The 12,817-nt window shown below is 36.8% G+C and overlaps 1 protein-coding gene and 1 pseudogene across 1 annotated transcript; both read right to left on the reverse strand.

Annotated features, from left to right (window-relative positions):
- Positions 1–261: 261 nt before the first annotated feature.
- On the reverse strand, positions 262–1,013 carry LOC131805098 (histone H1-like). The gene has a single exon (XM_059128347.1). It carries the CDS (start codon positions 943–945, stop codon positions 262–264), a length of 684 nt encoding a protein of 227 aa, XP_058984330.1. The 5' UTR covers positions 946–1,013.
- An 8,155-nt stretch (positions 1,014–9,168) lies between these two features.
- LOC131804891 (histone H3-like) lies at positions 9,169–9,499 on the reverse strand (annotated as a pseudogene).
- Positions 9,500–12,817: the final 3,318 nt, after the last annotated feature.

Genomic DNA, 12,817 nt, shown 5'->3' on the forward strand with positions numbered 1-12,817 from the left:
ATTTTGTTTCTGTACAACGGGAAAGCAACGAAATATAATGCTGAGGCAGAAATTTTCAAAGGAAAATATGTATTGATGGAAAATGTAAATATTTTGCCAAAATGTCATTTTTGGATGCAATTAATGAAATTTGACAGAGAATATGAAAATGGCAATATTTGTCTCTTTTTTAATTTAATTTGTAGCCCTGAAAAGGGCTTTTAGATAGTATGTTTTCGAATATCGAAAATATTGTGGAAAAAGTAATCTTTCTGGGAAAAATTACTTCTTGGTGGCGGCTTTCTTAGCAGCTGGCTTCTTCGCTGCTGCGGCTTTTTTGGGCTTAGCAGCTGCAGTTTTTGCCTTGGGTGCCTTTGGTTTAGTGGCAGATGCTTTGGCGGCAGTCTTTGCTGGTTTAGCTTTAACTGTACCGGTTTTCTTGGCAGCCTTTGCCTTTGTTTTGTCGGCCTTCTTCTTTTCAGCGGTCTTCTTGGCGGCAGAGGGTTTTTTGGCAGCTGCCTTCTTCTCACCAGCGGCCTTTTTAGGGGCGGCAGCCTTCTTCTTTTTGTCACCAGCGGCTGGGGCCTTCTTCTTCTTTTCAGCAGTCTTGGCTTTGGGTTCCTTGGAGGCCGAAGCAGACAATTTGAATGAACCAGAAGCACCCTTACCTTTAGTTTGGATCAATTTTCCACTGGCAACGGCACCTTTCAAGTACTTCTTGATGAAGGGGGCCAATTTTTGGGCATCTACTTTGTAGGTGCTGTCCAAGTATTTCTTGATGGCGAGCAATGATGAACCTCCACGTTCCTTCAGGGTCTTGATGGCGGCATCAACCATTTGCTGGGTTGGAGGGTGGGTAGGGGCAGCTGATGGCTTCTTTGCTTTGGCAGCGGCTTTTTTTGGTGCCTTTTTCTCAACAGCGGCAACTGGGGAGGCGGTGGCTTCAACAACGGCGGCGTCAGACATGGTTATTCACTGTTTGGTTTATATTTCACTGTTAACACAAATACACTCACAAATTTATGTGTACTATTATTTTTGTTAGCGGCGAGCTAAAGTGTAGGTACATCGAAAAGATGAGATGTGCATAGTAGTCAATTGGTAAATTTTTCGAAAGATTGTGTGGAAGCGTGTTTAATTATTTACAAAAGTTTTCGGAGAAATTAAATTTTCCTGAAGAAGCTTTGATTATTTTAACTAAAAATGTTTTATACCTTTACAGTATAGATTTCAGGCTATGTTTTAAAGAAAGTTTGGTGTAATTATCACTTGCCGTTTGTGAATTATAAACGTTTAACTTGGCAGATTATAAATATGTAATCACAAATTTCCAACTAAAATTTAAAAAAATCAAATTTTTTATGAAAATTTAACTGAAAATTCTTTTTGAAAATGTAGCCTGATATGTTTACTTCAGGACCAAAGAAAAATATCGATGAAATTTCATATTTTACTATGTGAAAAAATTGAAATTATTATGTGGTCTATGACAGCAGAAATCCTCTTGTTGGCATAATTTCAATGAAGAAAAGTTTTTCTTGAAATAAATTTGAAAGCTCAAATCTTAATAAGTTTTATAAAAATTTCTTAAAAAACATTTCAGAATTTGTATATTTACATCAAAATATAACATTATTCACAAAAAGTTATAATTTACGGGGAAAAGTTACAAAATCCCCGGAATACTTTATACTACCAATGTACAGGCATTCAGTGACAAACGTATTTTTATTTTGCAATATTTTTTATTAAATTTAACATAATTTGTTCTATAATTTATAAAAAATAGTGTTAAAAGCCATTTTCTACGTTATTTTGTCAAATTTTTGTCAATTTTCTGAAAAAATATTCCCAAAAAGAAATTCCTCTTTACAGCCAAATATCACCTAGAACACTTGGAAATGTCATGAAATTAATTGCGTTTTACAAAATTGTTTTTCGATCAACTTCAAAGGTAGATATTATTGGCATTTCATATTATAATACTTTTAATTATATTTTACATCAAAATTATCAACAAATCAATTATTTTCTTCAATTTTTGAAAATAATAAATTATTACCAATTTCTCTAAATACATCGGACAAAAATAATTTTGTAATTCCATACGGAGAAAATTCATATTCAAATCTCTTAAAATGCATATAAAACATTTAAAAATTTAGCTGAAAAGGAAAAAAACATATTTCATACATCATTCCTGAAAAAAATTAAATAGAAGGGGCAAATTTATGTGTACTATTATTTTTGTTAGTGGCGGTTTCAAATTCAAATTGCTTCAAATTTATTGATTCCAAAATCCATAAACAATATTTCAATAACTTTATATTACTTAGCATATTAGTATTTTTTTAAGTCTATGTCTATTATACATACATATGTTGTATCAGGTATACAAACATATCCGTAATACTAGTTTTATATCTTTATTCAGTATAACTCCAAAAACAGGAATCATAAAATGGAGTTCATAACATTTTTTGTTTTTACTTAAAATTAACTTATGCTAGAGAAATAATGAATATATATTTACAAAAGAAAAGAGCGCTTCATCGTTTACTGATCGGTTTGGTGTAGATTATTGTCAATGTAAAGGAGACCTTCTCGGTTCAAAGTGCCAAGGCTACCAGGAGCATGGTAGTTTGATTCGCTGTTCTATACTACTATATTCTACTAAACTCTTACTTATTATATTATTATTCACGAAACGTGCATTTTCTAGGAATTTTAAAGAAGATTTCACTAAAAATACATCTATTCTGTCAAAGGGGGTGTTTCTGTACACTTCACTGTTATGAGGCTGCATCCATATCCCGTTTTCGTTCATTTGGGGCCTCATACCAAGACAGGATCATAATATCATTCTTTCCCATTGTCTAATTCTTTCCATTTGATGAGAAGAAATGCCGAACCATACGGGAAATGCGTAGGAAATTATTGTTCTAATTGTTTTTTTTATATCAATAATTTAAACTCTTGATTTATTCCACTAGATTGCCGGATTATCCGCTGATAAGCCCAAAACATTTTCTTTGCCTTCGCTTAAACAAAGTCTACATGATTTATGAAGTCAAATTTGGAGTGAAATATTACTCCCAATTATTTAATTTGGTCAGAAACCCTAATTTGTTGTCTCGAGATTGTGAGTACTGCCTCAAACCCTCTGGCGCTGTGGAAAAGATGTTTTTTTTGACCTTCAAACACAATTCCTTCACATTTATTGACGTTAAGGCTCAATTTCCATGTTTCAAAAAAGGCTGATAAACGTCCTAAATACTCATTTATACGTGTGTTTGTGTTCTCCGTATGCGCACCAGAAGCTGCGACAAGAATGTCGTCAGCATATATGCGCAGCAGATCCCCCACAGGGGGTTGGGGATATCACACAAATATATTTTTAATAGTACTGGACCCAAAAGGGATCCTTGGGGTACATCAGCAAGTATGTCTCTAATTGTGGAGAAATCATTTTTGACCCTGATCATAAATTTTCTATTTTTAAGAAAGTTTGATACTAGCCGACAGATTTTGGGGTTGAAGCTAAGTCTGCTAATTTTGAAAACTATTCCTTCGTGCCACACGCTATCGAATGCCTTGGAGAAATCAAGGCTAACGGCTATAGTATTTTGCCTATTGTTTAGGCCTTTATTCACGTGTGTTCCTAGGGCTGTGAGAGCATGTGAAGTAGAAAGTCCCCTCCTGAAACCAAATTGGTTGTCAGTTGGAAAATCCCTATCTTCTATGACATTATTAATATTTATTTTTAAAATAAAATATTCAAGTAAGTTGCCGAGCGCTGACAAAAGACTAACAGGTCTATAGCTGTCCGCTCTTGATGGGTCTTTGCCGGGTTTTAGAATCGGAACCGTTATAGAAATTTTCCACGCAGATGGGAAGTATCCCAAGTTAATGCCGTGGTTAAATAATATAGAAATGGTTTGCCATGAAGTACTATCTGTGGATCTTAGTACTATGTCTGGGATACCGTCCGGTCCACTAAACTTTTTATTTGACCTGCATTTGAGTGCGGACCCTATATCTAAAGGAGATATAAAATTGTGCTGCCGCAACAAATTTGGGTTATTAGGGGTGCCATTATCAGCAGGAAAATTAGCTGAAAACTGCACAAGTGGAGAACTCATATCAAAGGCTGAAGTTTCATAATTAATATACCTGTCGGGAATATTATGGGAAACTTCAAATCTTTGTATGGTATCAGCGATTAAATTAGCTTTGCAGGCATCGAGGACAATGAGGTCATCATTGTCATCGCGCAGGTCGGGGATAATACCGCGCTTTACCCCAGCAGCAGCTTTAACCTTATCATAAACCCTATCGTTCATTTGGATACTATTTAGAAAACTCGTCCATTGAGTACTTTCATACTCAGAAGTAGCACCCTGAATAATCGTGTCCAAGTTTCTGATTTGGGCTTTCAAAATATCAAATCTGCCCGGATCTCCCTTGCGATATAATATCCTACGTAGTCTTTTTTTCTCACTAATAAAATTTAGGATGTTTTGGGTATAGAACCATCCATTGCTCTTTTGGATGTGTCAGTAACAGTTTCTACACATTGGTCTATTTCTATTATGTTAATATTTCTATTGACAGGAGGGTAGTTCCTCAGAAAAAATAGCATTTAATCTACGTTTATTGAGCCTTCTAAAATCGTAAAATGTACGGCGATCCCTACGTTCTGGGGTTATTCCAGAGTACTAATACCCCTTCCACCATTGTCATCGATTGTGATACCAATAGAGATCATACAAATATCAATATAAGAGTTGGAATCTCTATTAATCCTTGTTGGTCCATCTGTTGGTGAAACAATCAGATCTGGGCAGGATAATAGAAATTCATTTACAATTCTACCCTTGGGGCAAGTAAGATGACCACCCCAGTTAGGATGTCTGGCATTTAGGTCAGCACCTACAATAACATTCCCATTTAAAGAAAGGGCCCGGAGAATCTCTAAGTCCCCACTATCAAGGTCATTTTGTGGTCTAGAATACATTGATACTAGGTACACTGATGTCCCGTTATCCCTATATATTTTGACACAAGTGCTGTCAATAGTCCCTGAATTTATTGCTATTTGTTCAAATTTAATGTCATCTTTTACTAGAATGGCGGTACCTCCCCCAGGCCCGCCCCCTCTTCTTTGGATAAAACATAGATATTCATCCATGACTAGATCATGCTGTGCAGCTAGTTTGTGTTCTGCCAACATCATCACTTCTGGGCGGTATTCGTCAAGGAATACTCGAAGAAAGTGGCTTTTTCGCCTTGAAATTAAGGAATTTATATTAGCAAATATACATTTTATTTGACTAATCATCGTTGCTAAGGGCTGCTAGTATGCCCACCATTGCTTTCGCTTGGTTGGCTTTATCTAAAGTACCTATGTCCTTAGAGAACCTGCGGACTTTTTCAAAGCATGTAAAGAAATCTTTACCGAAACTCTCCATGTAAATTTGGTCGAAGACTCCAAAAGAGTTCAGAGCTTCTCCCATTGGATTATTTCCCATGGATGGGGTTGCCTTATCGTTTTTGGTACCTTTAGCTGCTATCGAAGCATATTGGACACCGGCTTGGACTGTACCACTGTCCTTGATAATTTTGGTTTTTGGCGTTGGCGAAGTTTTAACAGGTTTAGCTGCGTTCATCTTTGCTATTTGCGCAATTCTAATTGGGCATTAGCCGCATGACCTGGTTTGTTGCAGTTAACACAGAAGTATGTGAATTCTGGCTGCAAGGATTTTTCACCAGTGACAGGGTCTATTACCTCGATAAATTTAGGTTTTTGGATTGCCAGAAGGAATGTGGTATTTTCCTGGACCATGACCGCCTCCACATTTCACGCATCTATATGGCATACCGCAGTTTGTCGATACATGCTTATAACGTTGACAGTTATGACACTGAGTCAATCTTTTACTCTTATCTTTACTGACTCTAATTGAGCTATTAAGGAGGAATTTTAGCCTACATAGCCCTCTAATGTCCGAATCCTTACTAATATGGATAAGCCATTTGTCATACCCAATTTTAAACATACGTTTGATGTCAAGTTTTAAGCTCGTATTCAGTAACGCGGTCTTGACGTCGTCTTCGTCGTATGTGGTTACAAGGTCATCTATAATGACCGAATGAGGCGTTTGGTTTTTGGGTGAAAACGTGTAGTGTTCAACTCCGTCTTTAATGAATAACTTTCGGATTTTGTCCTGGTCTTCTAGGGAAAACAGCTGAAAAGTGGTCAATTTCCTACTTACTACCTTTACAATAAATTTATCATGACCTATTTCTATTTTAACAAGATCGGTCATAGCCTTTACATTGACTTTAAGGGTTGTAATGATTGGTACAGACTTACACTTATTTAACGATGAAGCGCTCTTTTTCGGTGCATCTTCAGTACTATCCATTTGTTCATTAAAGATTTCTACCTTGACTTTCCTTTTCGGCTTCTTCTTAGGAGCAGGTGTTGCTATGGTGTTAGATTTGTTGTCTTTCTCGCTTACAGGTTTTGATGTTGTTGTTGTTGTTGCAGCAGTTGTTTGTTGCTTAACATCCTTCATTTCAGCAGGTATCGTGGGAAACGGCACTGGCGCTCGGCTTGCGCTCTGTGTAGTTATCTTGGGTACCGGTGGAGTAGTGTTTGTTGTAGTGGTGCCACTGCGTAGCTCAGACAATAGAGTTTTGTTTGTTGTACCATTTTGCGGCGAAGATTTCTTTTCAAACGCAGAAATTAGTCGTTTGTAGCTGTTTTCGCGTTTAAATTCTTCATTCAACAGCTGTGATGTTTGGTCCATTCTAGTTCTTGCTTGTCTTTTTTCAAGCTTAAGACTTCACTTTTCAACACTTTAATTGATTTTTCCATTTCAGTTTTTTCACATGGAGAATCACACTCATTACCACTATTTCGCTTTTTTTACTTTTGCGTTTAGTTTCGACCTTAGTGTAGCCTTATCATGTTATGTCGTAGTCTGAGCTAACAACAAGACACTCACTATCATTATCATTTTTCATGAAAACACTTGTTGTAGGTCTCGTTTTCACTTCACTTGGCATTTTGATGTTATTTTTGTTCATTGTACATAGTTCATATATATCACCAATTTATTTAATTTTCTAGTATTCCCGGCGGCGGAGTAGTTTTGTCGACGGAAATCACTGAATTAGGCACTTGACACTTATCACAGACAGTTTATAAAAAGAGCTTATTAACGAACAATATAATGTTCTTATTATATTGGACATTTACTTTATATTCACTTTGTGTGAGGGCACATACTTTTCACTGTTTGGTTTATATTTCACTGTTAACACAAATACACTCACAAATTTATGTGTACTATTATTTTTTCTGATTTGTTAGCGGCGGGCTAAAGTGTAGGTACATCGAAAAGATGAGATGTGCATAGTAGTCAATTTGTAAATTTTTCGAAAATTGTGTGGAAGCGTGTTTAATTTTTTACAAAAGTTTTCGGAGAAATTAAATTTTCCTGAAGAAGCTTTGATAATTTTCACTAAAAATGTTTTATACCTTTAAAGTATAGATCTCAGGCTATGATCTAAGTTTGGTGTAATTATCACTTGCCGTTTGAGAATTATAAACGTTTAACTTGGCAGATTAAAAAAATGTAATCACAAATTTCCAACTAATATTAAAAAAAATCAAATTTTTTATGAAAAATTAATTGAAACTTCTTTTTGAAAATGTAGCCTGATATGTTTACTTTAGGATCAAAGAAAAATATCGATGAAATTTCATATTTTACTATGTGAAAAAATTGAAATTATTATGTGGTCTATGACAGCAGAAATCCTCTTGTTGGCATAATTTCAATGAAGAAAAGTTTTTCTTAAAATAAATTTGAAAGCTCAAATCTTAATAAGTTTTATAAAAATTTCTTAAAAAACATTTCAGAATTTGTATATTTACATCAAAATTTAACATTAATCATAAAAAGTCATAACTTACGTTGAAAAGTTACAAAATCCCCAGAATACTTCATACTACCAATGTACAGGCATTCAGTGACAAACGTATTTTTATTTTGCAATATTTTGTATGAAATTTAACATAATTTGTTCAAAAATTTTTTAAAAGCAGTCTTAGAAGGCATTTTTTACGTAATTTTGTCTAATTTTATGAAAAAATTTTCCCAAAAAGAACTTCCTCTTTACAGGCAAATATCACCTAGAACACTTGGAAATGTCATGAAATTAATTGCGTTTTACAAAATTGTTTTTCGATGAACTTTAAGGGCAGATATTATTGGCATTTCTTTTTATAATACTTTAAATTATATTTTACATCAAAATTCTGAACAAATCAATTATTTTCTTCTTCGATTTTGAAAATAATAAATTATTACCAGTTTCTCTAAATGCATCGGGCAAAAATAATTTTGTAATTCCATACGGAGAAAATTCATATTCAAATCTATTTAAATGCGTATAAAACATTTAAAAATTTTGCTGAAAAAGAAAAAAAATTATTTCATACATCATTCCTGAAAAAAATTAAATAGGAGGGGCAACATTTTAGCTGGAAATTTTTAAAATTCATATGAAATAATTCGAAGAAATTAAAGGCAGAGGAATTTTTCCCGCTAAATTGAATAGTCCACAACAGAAAAAAATGATCGAAGAGGCATAAAATGAGAGAAATAGACAAATTTCGCGCCAAAAATCATGAAGAGAGCAATTTTTTGTTTAACGGGAAAAGGAACAAAACTAAATGGACAAAGAAATCCCGTTAGCAAAATGTATGTGGTGGTTGTTTTTAAGAGTCATCGCATTTTTTTTTTTTCGAAGAGGGAGTACAAAGATGGTGCTAATTTTGCAAATTAAAAGTAAATACCAATATGGATAATTGAAAATTTTTAAATGAAATTAAGAAAAAAAAATTAAAATCAATCAAAAAATCAAAAAATTATAAAAAAGTAAAGAGTGGAAAAATCATCATGAAAAAAAAACAACAAAAAATATATCTTTATTTTAAAAATGTTAATAATTGTTTAAAAATTAATCAAAGCCCTAAATTCTTTTTATTTATTTCAAAATAATACTAAAAATTGTAGATTGAGTGAAAAATATCTCTTTTTTGTAAAATATTTGCTGTCCTGAAAAGGACCGATTGTTTTGTTGTAAAATTGTTGCTTACAAAACGTCAAGAATTTAAGCACGTTCTCCACGAATACGTCTGGCCAATTGGATATCCTTAGGCATCATGTGACACGTTTAGCATGGATGGCGCACAAGTTAGTATCTTCGAAAAGACCAACCAAGTAGGCTTCACTGGCTTCTTGCAAGGCCATAACAGCAGAGCTCTGGAAACGCAAGTCAGTTTTGAAATCTTGAGGCTTCTTAACACCGCCGGTGGCTGGGGCACTCTTACGGGCAGCTTTGGTAGCTAGTTGTTTACGGGGAGCCTTTCCACCGGTCGATTTACGGGCAGTTTGCTTAGTACGAGCCATTTTTCACTTGATTTTTTTCACTTCACTAGAGATAAGCACACAAACAATTCAATTTCAATTTTGCCTATGGCCATATTTATTTGGTAGATAATCTTACGAACTAACAGGAATGGCTTACTGTGCTAAAAACTTAACTATATATAGCTATTCGCTATCTACTACTATTTACATAAAAATACGCTATGCACTTGGCATCTAGCAACTATATACTTTAAATAAAAAAGGAAAAAACTTAAAAACATATATGCCCCAAAAATTCCAAAATTAAAAATGGGCGATATCTACTTATTTTATCTTAAAACTAAAACTTAAATCTAAAGCTTAAAACTAACAACTATAAACTACTATTTACAATATATACAATATTTACATTTACTGTGTACTATTGTACACAGTATCTTCTACATCAAGGGTGTTGTAACGTCGATGGTAGAAACGAAGCTCACCATCGACGTACAACAGCCCTTCCTCATCTAGCCTTTTTAAGGCACCCGGGGGCAGGTACCTTACAGTCCTCAGTGCATCCGCGTCCAGGGTGCATCGCAGAGCGTTCTCCACAGTACTGTTATTCAGTCCGTCCGTCTTGTCTAAGAATTCCAGTGCTCCTGAGACCAGGACCCTGTCAATTCTATCCCCGCCTGCCCTGTCATATATGGCCCTATTAGAGGTCCTTCTGACAGTTCCATCCTGACTAAATGTTAGTCCACTCATGCCTAAACATGAAGTCAGGACACTACGCTCCCATCTCCTAAGCCTCTCCATCTGGCTGGACGAGATTCCAAACCATACAGGAAAAGCGTAGGCAACAATAGGACGCATTATTTGCCGATATAACAGCAACTTAACTTCGGGAGTTAAGCCATCCCGCATCTTCATCAGCCCTTGATAGCTGAAGAAGACCTTTCTCGCTCTGTCCAGGATAAAATCTAAATGTGCCTTGAAGTCAAAATTCTTTTGAAAAATGACCCCAAGATATTTTATCCTGTCCTTTATTTCCACAATATGAGGTCCAACTTTCACGACCGGATGGTACCTTGTAAAATTTGGACGAACATATCGAGTATTCCCGGTAAATACAATTGCCGAACATTTGTCCCCATTTAGCTTGAGGCCCCATATGGTAAAGAACCTATATAAGACCTCAAGATAAATGTTCAGACGTGCTTCCGCTGTACGAAGTAATGGGGCCGTATACGCCACAAGCACATCATCGGCGTATGATAATGCTAACCCTCCACGTGGAGGTGTAGGCATGTCACTGACATAGATGTTAAACAACATCGGCCCTAGGAGGGAGCCCTGGGGCACGCCAGTCAGTACAGGTCTGCGACTAGATAGTCGTTCACCTACCCTAACTCTGAAATACCTATCAGACATGAAACTTCCTACTAATCTAACAGTTTGGTGATCAAATCCAAACCGTTGCATTTTAAACAATAAACCTTGATGCCACACGGTATCAAAGGCTTTAGAAAAATCAAGTCCAACTGCAATAGTGCCATCCCTATTGTTGAGACCTGAAACCACATAGGATGAGAGAGCAGTTAGGGCATGGACAGTGGATAGGCCTGCCCTAAACCCGAACTGGTTGTCCTTCAACACCCTTTTATCCTCTACGAGTTTATTTAATCTTTCCAAAATGAAAGACTCGAAGAGTTTACCAAAGGCCGATAAAAGTGATATCGGCCTATAGCTGCTACATTGTCCCAGAGGTGAACCCCTCTTAAATATGGGAACCAACATAGCCTCTTTCCATGCCCTGGGAAAATAGCCCAGGTTCAGACAGTGATTAAATAGCACTGCCAGGAACGTGAAAATAACCTCTCCCGCCTTTTTTAAGGCGGTATCGGGTATTCTGTCCAAACCGCAGGATTTACGTGCTGGCCTACGGGCAATTGCCCTACCCACACAACCGGCGCGAAGAAAACCACCCTCGTTCCAACGAGTGGCGTTTTCAACAATAGCCCCATCTGCAGTAAATGTATCGCCGAAATTTACCATGGGGGACCGATCGCTGATCCCCTCGGTAGCTCGACTAACTGAGCTACGGAGGGCATCATGTTCCCCAGGAAACCGATTAACTGGTCCTCCTGAGAAATTAGCACTCTGTCCTCCCATGGCCGGCGAAACACCCTGCACATGGTCTGCCAAGGCTTCTGCCTTTACACCGTCGTCCGTAATAAGTCGACCTGTATTGTCCACTAACTGATCTACAGGTTCTCTAGTATCCAGTCCTGCTGCCCTTTTGACTTTGTCAAAAGTTTTCCCATCAACTCTTATTCTCCCTAAATAATCTTTGAGTCTATCTTGTTCGAAAATTCGAACAGAGTCCTCAATTATGCGATCCAGATTTCTGATATCGGCTCTAAGAGCAGGAAATCTATCTGGATCACCAGATCTTCGGAGAGTGCGGCATAGCCTGCGACGCTCTCGAATAAAGCCCAAAATTCTCGGAGGAAGATCTCCAAGAGTTTTAGGCCTGACTCTCTGTTTAGGTACAGAGGTCTCTATAGCATTGCGGAAAGTCTCACCTAGATTTTCCACACACCTATCTATCTCATCTATTGAAGCATTTCTGTTAGATGGTAGTGAGCACTCATCTAATCCTAGCCTAAGCTGCCGCCTAAATCGTCCTATATTCATGCGATTGAAGTTCAGAAATTTCTGTCCTTCATGTCTCGCCAAACCCCCCAAATTTAATTGAATTTGAATCGCCCTGTGATCCGATTCAAAATCAAATGCCATAGAAATATTTCCGCCGCCAACCAGAGGGAGTCCTGGTGTACGCAGAAATAAATCTAGATATGAGGCAGATGTCGCATTCTCCCTAGTCGGAATATCCGACCTTATTACGTCAAATTCTAGGCAGTCCTGTAAAAGTCTGTATAAAACTAATCCATTGCCGTTTCTCGCGTAACCTCCCCACGAAGTGTGCTTCGCGTTTAGGTCGGTTCCGATCAAAACTTCCCCAGAGTTATATAGGTCAAAAACCTGCAAAATGTCTTCAGACCGTAGTGTCACATTGGGTGCGAGGTACATTGAGACGAAAGCTACAGTGGAGCCATCGTCCTTCCATACCCTCACCGCACAGGACTCTATATGCCCGGTTGAGAGTGGTATTCGATCACAGCGAATACCATCTCGAATAGCAACCGCGGTACCACCCCCGCGTTGCGCCCCTTCACGATATTGGAGAAAAACCCTATATCCTTCTAAACTAAAATTATGAGGAGGGTTGAGCTTATGCTCAGCCAAAAGGAGTACATCAGGCCTCCTCTCCTCAACTAACAACTTTAAATAGTGTCTCTTTGATAGTGAAATCAAAGAGTTCACATTAACAAAAATTACCT

The sequence above is a fragment of the Musca domestica genome, unplaced genomic scaffold (genome assembly GCF_030504385.1).
Source record: "Musca domestica strain aabys unplaced genomic scaffold, Musca_domestica.polishedcontigs.V.1.1 5, whole genome shotgun sequence".
Taxonomy (NCBI): domain Eukaryota; kingdom Metazoa; phylum Arthropoda; class Insecta; order Diptera; family Muscidae; genus Musca; species Musca domestica.

Coding starts and splice junctions, on each gene's coding strand:
- LOC131805098 (XM_059128347.1), bottom strand. CDS start 945: ATGTCTGACGCCGCCGTTGTTGAAGCCACCGCCTCCCCAGTTGCCGCT.